The sequence below is a fragment of the Canis lupus genome, chromosome 3, assembly GCF_048164855.1.
Source record: "Canis lupus baileyi chromosome 3, mCanLup2.hap1, whole genome shotgun sequence".
In the NCBI taxonomy this organism is placed as follows: domain Eukaryota; kingdom Metazoa; phylum Chordata; class Mammalia; order Carnivora; family Canidae; genus Canis; species Canis lupus.
In genome coordinates this window covers 45,106,009-45,124,469 of record NC_132840.1, presented here as the reverse complement: position 1 = coordinate 45,124,469, position 18,461 = coordinate 45,106,009, and the positions used below count along the sequence as shown (strand labels likewise).

At 36.9% G+C, this 18,461-nt stretch overlaps 1 protein-coding gene across 27 annotated transcripts in view; it reads right to left on the bottom strand.

The window, feature by feature from the left end:
• The window catches only part of SGIP1 (SH3GL interacting endocytic adaptor 1), a 204,969-nt gene that overhangs the window by 121,100 nt on the left and 65,408 nt on the right, over positions 1–18,461 (bottom strand). For all 27 annotated transcript variants that reach the window (XM_072820660.1, XM_072820659.1, XM_072820664.1 and 24 more), the window contains one exon: positions 143–206. In XM_072820660.1, coding sequence (XP_072676761.1) covers positions 143–206 — 64 coding nt within the window. The remainder of the gene's footprint in view (positions 1–142; positions 207–18,461) is intronic.

Below are 18,461 nucleotides of genomic sequence, written 5' to 3'. Positions count from 1 at the left end.
TTTCAGGGATTCTAGCCAAATAAAGAGTTTAATAGGCTCTTTATTCTGAAGTGCAGCTGACCACACTAGATCTGCATTTCCACATGGCCACATGTGGTCCCTCCACTGCAGCTGAGCAGTTGGGCCCTCCCAAAGTACGTACGTCGAATCAGTGTCCTTTTCTTTCTTCCGTATTCCAAAGGCCTTCCTTGTACGTTTTTTCAATCCTGTGGGAAAACAACAAAGGGTCAAGGAAATCTATTTTCTATTTGAATATCCCTAGCAACATTCAAAGGAATGATATTTTTAGTTGCAAAACACCAGTTAAATTTGAACATTCAAAAAGCAATGAAAATTTCTTCATTTGTATGTATGTGTCTGTGTGTGCACGTGCATATGACTTATTAGTATTTTCGACAGATGTTTATCTTCTATTTTGGACAAACCAAGCTCAGTCTTGATTCTTCCATTCCTATTCTGTGAAGGCTCAGTCTGGGATTCCTATCTCCTCCATGTTCCATAGTTACATACATGGCTAGTGTTTCTTAGTATTATTCAGATATACTAAATGCCTCTATATTTCAAGACCTTAGACTTATTGGAGCACATGGGTGGCTCAATTGGGTAAGTGTCTAACTCTAGATTTAGGCTCAGGTCATGATCTCAGGATTGTGAGACTGAGCCCTGCATCGAGCCCTGCATTGGGCTCCATGCTCACCAGAGAGTCTACCTGAGATTCTCTCTCTTCCTCTGCCCCTTCCCTGCTTGTGCAATCTCTCTCTCAAATAAATAAATAAGTCTTAAAACAAAACAAAACAAAACAAAACAAAACAAAACCTTAGACTTGTTATTGGTAGTTTGGAAAGTCTTTCTGGCAAATTGAAGCTGAAAAAGTCCCTGAATTTCAGGATTTGTTTGGCACTAACAGGTGGAACAAAGGGAAAAACATGACAATATCAGGAATTTGATGACACCTTCTTCCAAAACATGTGAGTCAGCCCAAACCACTCAGGTTACATGAGTCATTCATTATCTGACTCTTAGGATGCTACTCATATAAAATCCCCCAAATGCCTCTGTTCAGTCTAATTTTGCATTTAATGGTCATTCCATTTAAGATGCCTAGGTCCTTATAATGTCAATGTTTGTTTTTAAAAAACATTTCTTCCCACATTAAGCTCTTCTTCATTATTCTTTACATTTCTTTATAGGTAAATTAATTGACATTTACAACAACCCACTCATAATATCTAGGAACACCTTATCCCTATTCATTTTCAATTTTAATTGTTAAAAACTTTCTTCCTTCTTCCTTCTAATTGCCTTAATCCCTCATAGGGACAAAATATCATAGCGACAATCATTTTCTTCTCATAATGTTCTTTGAGTTCAGGTCTCTTAATTGGCTTCTCCATGCTTTTAATTCAGGTTTGGGGTCACAAGGAATGCTGTATTTTACCAATCGCTACTGATTCTTATAAGACTATAAAATAAATACTATTATTATCTTAAGTTTCCAAATAATTTCATTTTCTGTAATTTGACTATGAGATAATAGATTGTATGCTCTACCTAATAGATCAGAAAATACACATAAATTCCAGTAATTATTGTATTAAATTAGTAACAGAACAGGCAATAGTAGTTTTCCATAAGCTCTGTCCTGTTTTTGATCACCAAATTTGTACAACAGCCAATATGAACTAGCTCAAGAACATCATGAATTGTCCATTTCTAGTATCATCTGTAAAAAAGATTTTATTTATTTGTTTTAGATACAGAAAGAGAAAGAACAAGAGAGGGAGAGAGAGCACATGGGAGTGTGGGATGAGGGCCTGAGGGAGAGGGACAAGCAGACTCTACACTCTATGTAGGGCTTGATCTCACTTGAGATCATGACCTGAGCTGAAATCAAGAGTCAGACGCTTAATCTACTGCACCACCCAGGTTACCTCCAGCATCATTTTTAAGTATGTAGCTTAATACAAGTTATATCTCTTTGTGCTTCAATCTCTCAGTCTATAACAAACCAGTCAATAATAAGTGATGAAAAAATGCTATGCCAATCTGTAATTTTAGTTTCACAGAAAGTTATATTTCCTGTACCTAGAATACATTCCTATATATGGAATATATATATATATATATATATATATATATACACACACACACATATATATATATATATATATAGTAATATACCAAGGATGTGACATTCCAGAAAAACAGAACTAATCAAATTGTGGAATAAAATAAAATATTGGAAACATTTTTACCCCTTGAAAAGTCAAAAGATATCAGAAATTTAAGGAATTACGAAGATAACTTTGAAAGACTAAAGCAAAGCTATGAAATGTAGTTTTTTTTTTTTCTTTTTTCCAGTCTCTTCAATAAATGGTGCTGGGAAAATTGGACATCTACATACAGAAGAATGACCACTCTCTTGCACCATACACAAAGATAAATTCAAAATGGATGAAAGATCTTAATGTGAGACAAGATTCCATCAAAATCCTAGAGGAGAACACAGGCAACAACCTTTTGGAACTTGGCCACAGTAACTTCTTGCAAGATACATCCATGAAGGCAAGAGAAACAAAAGCAAAAATGAACCATTGGGACTTCATCAAGATAAGAAGCTTTTGCAAAGCAAAAGATACTGTCAACAAAACTCAAAGACAACCTACAGAATGGGAGAAGATATTTGCAAATGACGTATCAGATAAAAGGCTAGTTTCCAAGACCTATAAAGAACTTCTTAAGCTCAACAGCAAAGAACCAAACAATCCAATCATGAAATGGGCAAAAGACATGAACAGAAATCTCACAGAGGAAGACATCGACATGGCCAACAAGCACATGAGGAAATGCGCCGCATCACTTGCCATCAGGGAAATACAAATCAAAACCACAATGAGATCCCACCTCACACCAGTGAGAATGGGGAAAATTAACAAAGCAGGAAACCACAAATGTTGGAGAAGATGTGGAGAAAGGGGAACCCTCCTGTACTGTTGGTGGGAATGTGAACTGGTGCAGCCACTCTGGAAAACTGTGTGGAGGTTCCTCAAAGAGTTAAAAATAGATCTGCCCTACGACTCAGCAATTGCACTGCTGGGGATTTACCCCAAAGATACAGATGCAATGAAACGCTGGGACACCTGCACCCCGATGTTTCTAGCAGCAATGTCCACAATAGCCAAACTGTGGAAGGAGCCTCGGTGTCCATCAACAGATGAATGGATAAAGATGTGGTCTATGTATACAATGGAATATTACTCAGCCATTAGAAACGACAAATACCCACCATTTGCTTCAACATGGATGGAACTGGAGGGTATTATGCTGAGTGAAGTAAGTCAATTGGAGAAGGACAAACATTATATGGTCTCATTCATTTGGGGAATATAAAAAAATAGTGAAAGGGAATAAAGGGGAAAGGAGAAAAAATGAGTGGGAAATATCAGAAAGGGAGACAGAACATGAAAGACTCCTAACTCTGTGAAATGAACTAGGGGTGGTGGAAAGGGAGGTGGGCAGGGGGTGGGGGTGACTGGGTGACAGGCACTGTGGTGGGCACTTGACGGGATAAGCACTGGGTGTTATGCTATATGTTGGCAAATTGAACACCAATAAAAAATAAATTTATATAAAAAAAAGAAATGTAGATGTTATTCATATCTTAACAGATCCTTCAGAAGATCCAGGAAGAAACAGTCATACCAACTGTGTTAAAAGTGAATGTACAGGTGTGGTCATGACTTCTGAGAGTTCATTAGAAAATATTTGAAGAAATTTCTTTAAAGAGTAATAATAGTCAAAGATAATATAGGGATAACAAGTTAAAGACAGTATGTCTGGTAATCTAACAAGCTTTAAAAACACTATAGCCAATGATTTTTCACTTCTGACTCCAGAACTTCATAAGAATTTTAAAGTCACTCGCTATAGTATAATTGTTTTTAGGCTGGATCCTGAATATCTGTCAACTATTCTTTACCCAAAAATGAGAGGGAAAAGAAATCACTTATTTTTGAGAAATGAAGTAACTATTCCTTTGTCAATATCAAAAACATAGAGATATTAAAGGAAAGAACTTTGTTGTCTTGATGATCTTGGGCTAGAAAGGTTCTCTTCCAAGTTCTGGAAGTGAGAACATCCTCCCGTACGCATCCAGAACTACAGCCTTGGGTCAGCCACACAAGAAGTCTGACCTGTACCTCTAGCATCTTTCCACCTAATTCAGATTTCTTTTAGTTTCCTTTGGTATTATGAGAGCATCTAGTCAAGTCTGGGAACAACAAAAAAATTAAAAATAGACTGATTTTTTAAGAGAGTGGGAAAGATCATTTATTTCAAAATAGGCAGTCCTGGATATGATATTACAAGATAATAAAATAAAGCAGTGGGCACAGAAATTGACAACGGTGATACCACACACACAAAATATAGAATAAGAAGTTTCATCATTGCAATATTATTAGTTACTATTACTGAGATCCTACATATAGACCAAGCACCTGTTGCTTTGCATCTGTTGTCTCATTTATGTGAAAAAGTAGGAGGTGTTTTTTTTCTCAAATTATTATGAGCCTGAGGTTTGCCTAGGTTAGGTGCTATTATCACCACCATCAGGGAGGAAATTGGAGGCTCCTTTACCTCTCTATTGCTCCCCAAATGTTGAAATTCTCCAGGACTTTGTCCTAGGTTCCTCTGCATCCTCTCCCTGGGGCAATTTCATGTACTCACATGGTTTCACTTGCCATGTGTATGTAGATGAACCCTGAATCTATAGGTCAGGCCCAGTACCATCTCATGAGCTTCTGAATATATAGCACTTCTTCTCACACTCAGACTTCTATGAATAAATGTCAGATTTCTTCAAAAGTCTTCAGGCTCCACTTATTATATATATGCGATTAAACCTATAAAAGTATGCCCGATCATTTAGTTTACAATCATTTCTGAATAAAATTCCCCTTAAAATGAAATAGTTCTCATGGTGACAGATGGTAGCTTCACTTACTGTGGTAAACACTGAATAATATATGGAGTTGTCAAATCACTAAGTTGCGCACCTAAAACTAACATAACATTGTATGTTAACTGTACTTCAAAAATTAAAAATAAATTAATGAAATCATTCTCCAGGAAGAGATAAATGGATAAATAAAATGTATACCCATAAGTAAAATATATTTCTTTAAAAAATTTTTCATTTGTAAAATATATTTCTTATGACAGGTCCAGAAAGTTTGAGTCTTTTTTTAAAACTTAAAACAATCTTTTAAATTTAAAACATAAATTGTGTTTACTAGTGTTTTTCTCTGAAATTTCCCCAAGATAACCTAAAAAAAAAATCAAGATACCTTAGAACTTCCTGGCTTTAAGAGTATACAATTCTGCAGATAAAGAAACAGTACAGCTGAAAAAATTATCATTATCCATTTTATTTTATCCTGAGTAAAACTGTTCTACAGGAATTCAATTAACAAATACTAAATTCTGAATTTGAGCCTTTAAGTGTTACACTGAAAGCAGAATTGTTCAGAGGGGTCTTCTAAAAAGAAAACTTTGCACTCTATATTATATTAGGTCAACATCAAAATCTGATACTCAAAAGAACCTACAGGTTTTTTTTTGCTTGGTTGGTTTTATGTCTTCTGTTTTATTTTTTTTAAATCCTACTTGAAATATTTTTCTCCCTAAAAATGAAGACTGATTCTATGCATGAACAAGTTGAGGTAACAGTCCTTGAACTGAGTTTATTTATTTTTTTTAATGATTTATTTATTTATTTATGATAGACATAGAGAGAGAGGCAGAGACACAAGAGGAGGGAGAAGCAGGCTCCATGCCGGGAGCCCGACGTGGGACTCGATCCCGGGACTCCAGGATCGCACCCTGGGCCAAAGGCAGGCGCTAAACCGCTGAGCCACCCAGGGATCCCTTGAACTGAGTTAAGAAAAGGAGAAATCAAGGTATGAAAATCCTCTAGACAGGAGCTAAGGACCAGCCACACAGGAGACACTGCTGGTCTTAACCACAGATGTTGCCCTGCCAGATAGGAGTATAAGAGGAGAGTCTTGCCAATGATCCTCTTTTCTGTTCTTGTCCAGAATTCCTGTCACTCCACTGCTAGCTGGTAGTACAACAAAGAGAGACCAAACATAGAATGATCGTTGTCCTTTGACATGTTGACAGCTACTGGTTTTCCACCTGAGCTAATGTAAAGGGCTGAGCTGGGGAGACATCTGGGCTGGGTACAATAGAGAGGAGCCAAGGACAAAGCCAGGTTCCAACACTGGGGGATAGTGCACCTGCCAGGGTGAGGGAGGCATGTTCTGTGTATTTGATTGTTAATCTGTGAATCTGAAGGCATGACTTTTTGATTACCTTCTTTACTCATTTCCCAATCTTGCTTACTTTCCTTTTATGGATAGCTTTTCATTGTGTTCAAATCCTCATATAAACACAACACCTATGAAATTGTTGAAAAGGCACTACTTTTGGAGATCATCTTCCTAGGGGATACTTGATTCTTCTACTTCCCACCTCTCCTGAAACAATACTTTTGAGCAGAGCTTGGACAAGGCAAGGCCTGGGCACAAAGCTGGCTGTAGATTGACCTAGCAGTCTGGAAGAAAAAGGAGCATGAGGAGAAGTGGCAGTGACAGCTGTTTTGGGTCAGTATGTAAAACACAGGTCATAGAGGAACACAAATCATTCCTTCAGGTATCTCCCCAGAAGCCCGAAGACACTGCCTCCCAGAAACACAAGGGAAACATAGTGGAAAGGATAAGAATGCATGGAATTTGGAATCCAAAGATTTGGGATCAAACCCCAATTTGATCTATTAGTGGCTGTCACTTGCAGCAAAACTTAGAGAATCTAAAAGGTGCTGTGTTATTTTTAATGTAAGATTTATGTCCTCACAGGGCATGAGATTTGGAGGGATAATCCCAGTTTCCCCCTCTGTAATCACTAAGAGTGAGGGGAAGGTCACTCTAGTTCACTGAGTACCTCGTATGTACCAACACTATGCTTAGCACTTGACACAGACTAACCCTTTCAACAAACCTCAAAGGTATTACCAACCCTCTATTTTATGGATTAAGAAACAGACTCAAAGTGCTTAAATTCCTCTTCTAGCATCACTAAACAAACAAGCGATAGGACGAATATTTGAGCCGGGTGTGTTTGACTCCAAAGCCAAGCAACTTCTAACAGGGTGGTCATGAGGATTCTTGTTGGCACCCAGAGCAATGCCTGGGACTTGGTGAACACACCATCAATATTTGTTTAACAATTTTTTTAAAGGCCACTCAAAATTTGAATAATAATTAAAACAGAAACTAATGACTTTTTTCTGATGTTTGCAATATATATTCCATTGATACTTAGTTTTCTGGTATTCATTTGTATATATAGACATGTTAAGGAAGCTCCAAACTGCACAGGATGGACTTACCTGAATGCATAGTCATTAGGCCAGGGAATAGAGACTTGGGGTGAAGGGCGTATTGTGAATTCACCACATTTTTGGGTGAAGAATGTATATAATGGCACATCAAAAGGCTCAATTTAGCCCAAAATGTGTATCATAAATAAAAATGAATAGATGTAATTTATTAAGTACTTACAATGGTTTAGGAAATATGTCAGGAAGTTCTTTATCCTAGCCCAATACAACCTTATAAGGTGAGAGCTATTACTGTATTGATTCTATACCATGGGGCATGAGGAGAAACTGGTGCCAGGGCACATAGGTAGTACCTGTCAGACCACATTTCAGAGTTCCTTCTGCCCTGACTCCAGGATCCATGCTCTTCATGTCTTTGGAATAACTTGTTGCCAGTCATCACAATTCATTTTATTTTCTTATTAAAAAAACAAACAGACAGAAAGCAACTATATATATATATTTTTAATTGAAAGACATTTTTAGGAAAATTAAGAGGTACATTTCTTCAACATGAAGACTGTATTTTGCATGTTTAAATCTTCATATGCTGAACATAAGGAGACCCAATAGATGTTGCCAAATGGATTATTTCTGTAATAAGTGTAAATTTTCAGTTTGAGCCTTCATCAGCATGGTGGGTTACTCAAAGGTGAATCACATGTAATGAAATTATTTATTTTCTGCAGGAACCCAGGCCAAGCATTTGGTCTCAGTAATAAAAAACAGGCAAATTTAATTGCCCTGGGCATAATGCCCCATATTGACAGCAACTCTAGACTGGCAATATCTATTCATTATGATGGTCATTGTATTTCTGTCAGGAAAGATTAAGATGCTTTGCACATCAGCTCTTCCTCTAAGTTTTAAATATAGGTACTCTAATCTAATTCAGAGTCTTTGTCATAGGGTCTTACAGAACAATGTGAGACCAGTTAAAACGGAGGTCAACTCTTTCCATGATTTTTTATGATGCTTATGATTTTCAGTACCTAGACTACTGCCTAAGATATGGGAACTGCTTTATAAAAACGAGTACCAGGAAATATAAAAAGCCGAGTTCAGTGTATTGCAGTACTTGGCACATGATAGTCACTCAGCAAATGTTTGCTGGTTGCTCTACATATTTGCAATTCTAACCAAAATTGTTCCAATTTGATGGGCATGTGCCTTTGGTCCGAATGCTCTACCTTCATTTTTATTTGAGTCAAAGGAAATCCCGGTGTTCTTTGTACTTAGTAAGCACAAAGATGGTACCCCACCATTCTGAGCTGAGCCTACGGGGAGAAATGCACATCCTGACAATATACTTCATTTGTATTGGATTGCAAAAGGGCCTGAGATGGATGGCACCTTGAAATTCAGATGTGATATGTGAGAGTTCATGTTAATGCACTAAAATGGAGATTGCTAGAAGGCACTTAAGAACTTAAAGGAGCTAAAAACAGTGATGACTTTTTTAAAAAAAGAATGTTTGACCTTTTGGTGACATGGATGAAGATGTTAAAGAGAAGATGGCCATGGAACAGATTTGCCATAAAAAGATTTCGTGTTTGCTATGCTGTTATTAATGGAATGAAGGAGCTGAGTAGAGTTAGGAAGAATTTTAAGCATGTGAACAACTTCTGTTAAGATTTAAGTAGCAAGATCCATGGGTAGCATATGTTGTTATAGTGAAAATGAGGAGGTTTGAGCTCTAAGAGACTTGAATTCAAATAACTTCTCTACCTCCTAGGGCAAGTATCTTTGAGTTTCACTCTTCTCAGCTATTTACCATAAAAGCTTTTTGTAAAGTTTAAAATGGGAGTAAAAGTCCTGTATAACACCTAACATATATTGTGCACCACTTTATGCAGATTCTTCTTGCCTTTCTTAGTTTTGATAGTTACAAAGCAATTGGAAATCAGCCATTTTAATTGATTACATAAGGACAACTAAATGCCTGATTTGTACATCTACTCCTTTAGAAATAAAAATACATAGAAATAAAAAATAATCAAAATTTCAAAATCTGGAGCTTTCTTTGGTTACTTAAAAAGATTTATTTATTTATTTATTTATTTATTTATTTATTTATAGATAGATAGATAGATAGATAGATAGATAGCTCATGCGCACCAGTAAGGATAGGGGCAGAGGAAAAGGGAAAGAATCCTCAAGCAGGCTCCCCAATAAGCGTGCGAAGCCCAACTTTGCAGGGCTCAATCCCAGGATCCTGAGATGATGGCCTGAGTGGAAATCAAGGGTCAGATGCCCTTAGCCATTTGAGCCACCCAGGCACCCCTGGTTACATTTTTAATAACAAAACTGAACTTGGTCTCAAGAAATATAAATTTACTAATATCTATCACAAAAAGTAGTGGAGATTAAGAGATTCAGCCTTTTAAAGAAGCACAATCACCTTCTGTAGCAGAAAAATACAGCATTGATGAAGACTTTGCTAAATGCAAGTCTATTACAAACTTAATCAGCTGGTCTTCTCAGGGTGATTTGGAAAGAAGCCAATGTTACTTCTACTTGGATTAGTGGTATATCGAATTTGAAGTTTCTTGCCCCCACCCTGAGGAGGAGAAACACACATTCTACTGGAAAAATAACACTGCAAACACTAGTGAAATTAATTTGACCTGTTCCTTAAGAACCTTGTTCTGTAAAATGGTTCCCCTCTTATTCACTCTTCTCTCCTTCCTCACATTCACGGATTCTCTTCTCTCCCCTCTGTCTCCAATCCCTCCCCTCCCCTGACATTGCCATGTAGACTAAATTGAAGTTAATGATCCTGTTCAGATGGACTCTGGTTTTCAGGCATAAACAGAAAAATTCAATTGAGTCATAATTCACCAAATATCATTTCCCAAACCTCCATTTTCAACAAGAAAATAATTTTAAAAAAAGAAAACTGGACAATAACAGAAATCCTTTTCAGATCCTTTTTTTCTTTTTATATTTCTTCCAGAGAGGAAGGAACAAGTACTTTTGTAAAACCTTTAAGTTGTTACTACATAACAAATAAATGTACCATTTAGTGCTCTGAATTAAATTCTTAAATTCTTCAAAGGTGAATTAAAAAAGAAAACTGGACCACAGCCTACTAGAATTCTTGTGGTTTAATTCTAACCTACAAGGTGGAGGCACAGAGATGGGCAAGGAGAAAGGAGATTTATATGGCACAGCCGAATTTAACACATCATAGGCTCTTAGCCAACTTTACTTAGTAAGAATCCATGAAGTCTACTTCCAAAATGGAATAGTAATAGTTTAAAAAGTTAAAAATATGTAAATATAGAGATATTGTCAAAAAAAGATCAGTTATTGAATAAACAAGTACAAAAAAAGGTACAAAAGGGAGCTAAATACAGAATTTAGCTCTAAGTTTTTTTGAGAGCTCTTAGAGGCCTGCATCTAGGATGCATGTGGATTGACCCCATTTACTAAATTTATAATGATAATGATTATCCATGTATTTATTCACCTGTCCTCCATCCATCCATCCTTTCATCCTCACACACATCCATTCTTTGGCTATAAATCTCAATAGATTACAAAGTTCATTGTCATGAAATTATTCCTGTGGGATAACATGAATCTATTAAGTTGCAATGAAAACCTGGTTCCCTTTTGCCTCTTCTCATTAGGAGGCAGAAAATATCAAGTTAACCCTCTTGAGAAATTAATCCCTGATAGGCTTTCAGATTTATCAAGCAATCCCCTCAGCATAGGTAAATGGTCATATTATTATTCCCTTCCTTTATATACAAGTCTTATACTCCAAACGTTTATATTGATTTGTTACTCTAACGAGTCTCTGGCTCTAGGTCTTCATACTTACCTAGCAAGCTCAGAATGGCTTCCATATTTTCAATATTTTTCCATATTGGTCAGTATTCTCTTCACTAATACCCCAGTATTGACCAAGGATATAACTTTAGTCTTTTATTCAGTGCCTAGCGTCATGCAAGCTCCAGAGTATTTGTGATCACTGTCAGAAGATCTCCTCATCTTCTCATTCAGTGGTTGACAGAATAGGAACCTGTCAAACATCTATCACGTGCCAGGGACTCTTCTAGGCTAGGGATACAGTATCTAATAGAACCCTTGAATTATGTAAGATCACAGATCAGTTATTAAAACCCTAAAACACCCACCTTTAATTAAGTAGCTGTTACCCATTTTAGCTCTTTCTTATCTGTTCATTAGTGTGACATATATGCATAATTGTGTGGTATTTGAGGTGAAGAGTGACATAAGATGAGGAAGTCAGGGGCCAGATAATGCAAGTTCTTGAAAGTTAAGGATTTTAGATTTTAAGGGCAAGGGGCACTCATGAAAAGCCTTTGAGCAGAAAAGAACATCATCTATTATCTAGTCCCAGAATGTTCCATCATCTATTATCTAATTTGATGTCACTATGACATGCTAAATAAATGAAATGACTGTTTTCTTTTTTTTTTTGAAATGACTGTTTTCTAGATCATCAAAATTACTCAATTACATTGAGTATTCTTTGGTGTTAAAAGTATTATGCTATAGTGGTTATTGAAAGCTAATATATTTTTAAAAGATTTTATTTATTTATTTATTTATTTATTTATTTATTTATTTATTTGACAGAGAGAGAAAGCAAGCCCACGAGGGAGAGGGAGAAGCAGGGTCCCAGCTGAGCAAAGAGCTCAATGGAAGGCTTGATTCCAGGAGTCTGGGTTCATGAACTGAGCCACTCAGGTGCCCTGAAAACTAATATTTGAGTATGGTTTTGGTATAGAAATTCAAACCAAAGTAATTTGCCAGAACAGCTGAATTCTTGCACTCTTTTTACCTCTTAAGAGTTTACCATTTGTGACAGTATGAAAATATATCACTTTTGATAATCCTAATTGAGATTCAAACTAATTAAGAGCCTTCTGTTTAGATCTCCATAACTCCTGAACTCAAACCCCTCACAGTTTTGTCACATTTGCAATCAGCTTCAAAATCAAATTTTAGCTTTACCACTAACCAGCTGTGTTTCCTGAATTGTAAAATACCTGTTTCCCATGATGTTGTAATAAATGAGAAAATAATTCAAATACGTAAATTAAATGCTACCTAAGCAGAAAGTAATATCATTACTTATTAGTGTGATTATTATTATCATTTTAATTGAGAGTTGAAAGACAGTAAACTGTGGTAGTGTATACCACCTAAAAGTAAAGTATTCAATCCAGTGAAAATAGTAAGGTCTCTCTCTTTCCTTGTTAACACAGAAGGGGAAGGAAAATCCATTTCTCCTCACAAACCATTTGGTATATTTTCTGGCTTCTTCTGTTGGATATGTTAACTTGAAGATTCTATAAAATCTTGTCTACTTCTCAGCAATCTAACAAGATAATGACACATGTTCACATGGAGCGTGAATAATTGAAAGCAGAACTTCCTCCCAAGCCAGTTCCTCCCTTCTCTCCAATGGTACCATCATTCCCCAAGATGCTTCATCTAGACTCCTCCTTACCTTTCCTTTCTACAGCCAATCCATCGGGGAATGCTGTTAGCTCTCTTTCTTTTCTATTTCTTTTTTTTAAAAGACTTTATTTATTTATTCATGAGAGACACACACAGAGAGAGGCAGGGACATAGGCAGAGGGAGAGGTAGGCTTCCTGCGGAAACCTGATGGGGAACTCGATCCTGGGACTACAGGACCATGACCTAAGCCAAAGGCAAAAGCTCAACCACTGAGCTACCCAGGTACATCAGCTCTAGTTCTTATATAGATCCACCCCATTTCCCCTAGGCTCCTTCCATCTCATAAGGTTCTCATTTCTGTAGAAATGCCAAGATCCAAATGGCCTCTAAGATTGCCTTGGAAGAGGAAGAAAGCATAAGAAAGGCAATCCAGAAATGGTTACCACCTCAGCCAGGAAAGAGTTCTCTACCATTAACTAAAGAGTATGGCTTATATAGCCAATGGTCTCACCTAGATGTAAGAGATGCTGAAAAACAAAATTCCTGCCTGCCAAGCCAGTCCCTAGCAACACTTTGCACTGTGGTAAGGGAACTCAGCTCTTTGGAAGTCAGCTGGCTGTCTCTTTCAATCCCTGCTTGGATGGAAGACACTATCACTTCTCTGCAGCCATGAACTCTAGTTCCACATAATTAACTGGTTCTGCCACTTGCTACTTGTGTTAATTTGAATAAATATATACCTCTCTTAGCCTCAGTATTCTCATCCAAAGGATTGCTATGAAAACTAAATAAATCATGCATATAATGTGCTTAACAAAATCAATGGCTTGACCCAAACATTATTATCTAAAAATTGAGTCTGAATATAAAACTGATCCCAGGATAAATTCTTAAAATGTTTGGGTTAATAAAAAAATCTATGCTATGGTTTATTGAATTACCTTTATCCCCCTAAGGGTAATGTTGAAGAAGGCTTTGAGGTTTTTAACCATCCCCCCAATCATAATTTAAGGCAAAAGATTTTGTTCTTGGAAGGGGGTTTTAATCAGCTTCTGTTAAAGGACAAGAAAGAGGAAATAACACAGCACACCTGACAGGTAATTGAGTCACAGAATAGCAGGGTGGAGGTCAACATCTGGTTTGGTACTAGATTGGCAAAACTAAAGCCCTGAGAGATTAAAGCAGTAGGCCCACAGCCACACAGAGAATTCCAGAGGGTGCTGGATTACAACCTTCATGCTTTACTCAGTCCAACATATTTTACCTGTTGATCTGCTCAATATGGGCGAGCATATACATGCGTGTGTATGATAAATATTTATTAATATAAAATATAAATATGTATATGTGTTTGTATGTGTGTGTATATCTATCATCTATCTATCTATCTATCTATCTATCTATCTATCTATCTATAGAGAGAGAGCACATAAGCTATATACCTATCTTCTCTAGTACTCTAAAATACCATGTAGTTTCAGGTTTGAGTATACTTTTACTTTCTCCTTCTATGTTAAATATATCTCATTACTTTCTAAATGTCGAGAGCAGTGTTGTAAACACCTATTTGGCTGAATCTCATTGCCCTGGCAATCTGAATCACATTTCCAGTGGCACTAATACCTTTTTAGCTGGAATTTGGCTTAGCATTTTGATTAAGGTTTCTGTTAAGTACTCTAAAAAGACTTTTCCATTTATGAGACTGTAACCTCAAAGACAGAAGGGGAGTAAAAGGTGACTTTAATAATAGAAAACAAAACAAAACAGAAAAAAGTCATTAAGGACAGTGTCTGTAGAAATGCCAAGATCCAAATGCTGAATATGAATTAAGCTAATTATGTGGTACTCCCCACAAGTGTGTTTTGTTCTTCCTGGAATAGTCAACATTTACAAGAGAAATTGTATTCTTGATTCAAAAATTTGCCAGCATGCTAGTTGGGCTGCCCCAGATATTTCTCCTTTGAAACTCCCTTGAAAACCAAGGCTAGCTCTAGTTTTGTTTTGTTTTGTTTCATGGCCACCTAAACCCATGTACATGCCTTCTTCATCTCTGCCACTAGGTTTAAGTGCACCCTACCTCAGTGATTTCAGTGGGATTCAATTTGCTCTGAAGTTACCAGAAGGTAGAACTCCTTACTTAGTGTGGCATTTAGGACTTGTTCTGTTTTATCTACACCATTACTCTTTGAACACCCTGCTCTGCAACCAAAGGAAAATTCTCCTCATTCCCTAAACAAGCACATTCATGACCTGTTAGCTTCTGTTTGGAGGACTATCTCTTTGAACAACCTTCTCTTCAAACTAGAAAGTCACCCACCTCAGGAATGCCTGACTATGTCTGCAGGAAGTGTTCCTTTAGAAGTGTTTTTCTTTTCTGCTTGGGTTCTTCCGAACTTCACTTAAGATTTCCTTATAGAACTTAATAGCTTTTCTTGCCTCATTTTTTGCCTGCTCCAGTTTATGTTATCTTTGTTCTTTTAAATTTTAAACTGCTTTATTTTATTTTATTTTATTTTATTTTATTTTATTTTTATTTATTTTTTTAAGCTGCTTTAGAATAGGACCCACACATGTCATTCATTTTGTGCCCCAATCGGTGAACCTAATTCAGTGCCCAGTACACAGCAGATGGTCACTGAACATTCACTAATTGAGAAAAAGCTTTCAAGCCAAGCAGAGACTCAAGTGGTAAAAATCACCTTCTCCATTATTATTTGATATAAGCCACCAAACAAGGAGTTTTCTAGTTAAGACTTTTTTTCCATCACTAGGAAAAGAAACTCCACTAAATGCTTGGAAAGCTTTACTTATCTAAGAGCATGTATCATAAATACAGCCAAAAAAAAAAAAAAAAAGACCAACCCCCCCTCCCTAGAAAAACAAAAAAAAAAACACAGCAAAGTATATGAATATGTAGAAGGAAAGGTGAAAGAAGTTGTCACACTTGGGTATGTAAGTATGTAAACATGAATGAGCTTACACGTATGTAAGTATGTAACACTTGTGTACACAACACAGAAAGGACTCTCAGATTCTTCCTTAGTACCTACTCCCTCTTGTTTTAAGGACAAAAATAACAACATTAGTGATCTCCTTTTCCAGACCAGATGGGCAGCAGCTAAATGGAATGAGTCAAAGCGGCAAAGTTAAACGTTGGTCATTATGGCAGCTGCCAGAGAGAGAAGGATCCATCATACTCTTTAGATGATGAAAGAGCTTTTATCTTGGGGCTACCAGCCCAATACATAACAACAGTGCCTGTTGCTTTCTTGCTTGGTTGAATTAAAGCATAGGGCATTAGTTGGAATTCTAAACAATGATACATATAAAAAACATTTTTATTTTTTTAAGGTTTTATTTATTTATTTGACAGAGAGAGAGAACACAAGCAGGGGAGTGACAGGCAGAGGGAAAAGTAGGCTCCCCACTGAGCAGGGAGTCTGACCCCGTGTTCTATCCCAGGACCCTGGGATCATGACCTGAGCTGATCCCTAAGCCAAAGGCAGATGCTTAACCAACTGAGCCACCCAGGTGCCCCTAAAAAGCACTTTTAAAGTTGTCTTAAGTAGTTAGGAAAATGTTACTTTCACCATCAAAAATAGATTAAATTATCTTTGATGGTCTTTGCATAGGAAACACAAGCAATATGAGCATATTATATTTAAGAATGTATATCACATATATATTAAAGACATGAAATCTATACTAATATATATCCATAATATGTATTAACATAATACATCAAAACCTAGTTTTTGATATTTCTAAACTGTAATATATATTATATTTACATATATTATATGTAAAAATATTATATTCTTTTTTTTAGAAAATTTAATTCTATGGAATAAAACTAGCTAGCATTTATTAAACGCCATCATGTAATTTTTATGCATTATCTCATTAAAACTCACAGCCACACACGGTGATGCGGATATAGTCATCCTTGCTTTGCAGATGAGGAACACTTCTCAGAGAAGTGCCACAAGTTTCTAACATAGCACAGATAATAAACGATGGGTCAAGGGTCACATTCAGGCTTGTCAAAACCCAAGGCCCATGTCCCTGACCCCTACCCATTTATGCATGTCTGCTGGGTGGCTGAGCAGAGAGTGAGCAGTGCACACAGGGCCCTGACCATGCACTTGCTAAAGTAGCTCACAAGTGAGATCCAGTGATCTCCTCAAGCACCCCTAGTCTCCTCTCACAGCACGCCTGGGAATATCTGCTCTTTATGGTCTGCTCTGTTCTGTTGCTATCATTATTACAGAAAAACGTTTGTCGTCAAGAAGGCTTTTTGAAATGGCCTGACCTCTGAAGAAACTGAAGAGATTGATTAGGCATCTTTGTGACAGGGTGTCCCCTGGTGGAGGTAGGGAGATGGGGGAGGGTGGGAACTTCACTCAAAGCCTTTCAGAACGCCCCACTGATAGAATAGGGTCATTCACACAATTAGAAGGCCGGAGGAAAGAATGTACCATTTCTATCTCTGAATTACTAATTTTTATTTTAGCCCTGGAGATAGTGACTTCAGCTTCTTTGCTTCAAATACCCTTAGTCATCAATCACCAGCTAACTCTTCTCCCCAACACTACTATGGTGCATCCTCTGTCACTCAGCTATGTCCAACGGTAGGCCATGCCCAAAATAGCTCTCTGCTTCACATCTGCCTCTGGGTGCTCTCTAGTAGAGAGCAGGTTTTATTTATAAGTCATGCATTGAAGTTGCTGGGCTAGCTGGCCATTGTGTGTAATAGAACTCCAAGCCTTGGAAGGAACTCGTTGTTTGAGATGACCAGTTGATATTTTGTTTTTTTGAAATATGAGGGGATGATGAGGAAAGTTCATAGTTAGGAGAAGAGTGTTAGAAACCCAATCATGTTTCATCAGCAATTTTTTTTTTCATCAGCAATTAAAATGGACCTGGGAATGGGTTTGAATTCTGTTGAGAAATCAAAGTAGTAAAAACCACATTACAAGATAGTCTAGTTCACAAAAACAATACATGACTCCAATCTTGCTTTCGTCAGGCCGAATGTTGTAGGATTCCAGGAAAAACGTAATTGTGAAAATGGTCTCTCTGTAACAAATAATGTCTGTTAGTATGTAGTAGCTGTTCTTAACTTCTTTTTGGTCACAGACTTCATTGAGAATCTAATAAAAGCTATGGATTCTCTCCCCATAAAATATTGTCATGCACCTATATCTACCAACCTGTGTGTACTATTCTTGGGAATTTATAGACTTCCTAAATGTATCACAGGCCGAGTTAATTTAAGTCCCTTTCTCTGTAGGAACTCAATTATTTTTTGCATTAATGTGTAACAATGGTATATAATAAATGATATTGGCTGAGACAACCCAGTTATGCCAAGCATTGTAGTGAAGCTTGGTCAGATATTAAATGAGTTATTCAACACTTTAGAAAGAATCAGAGTCTGAGTCAGGCTTAGAATTCACAGTGTTTGTCCTTGGACCCATAATGATGGATGTCTTAAATTACAGTCAATCAGCCGAGTCCTCTGTTATGTCTCTGTGATGAAGCCTCTCTATTTTTCTTCTGGCTCTTCTAGTCATCCGT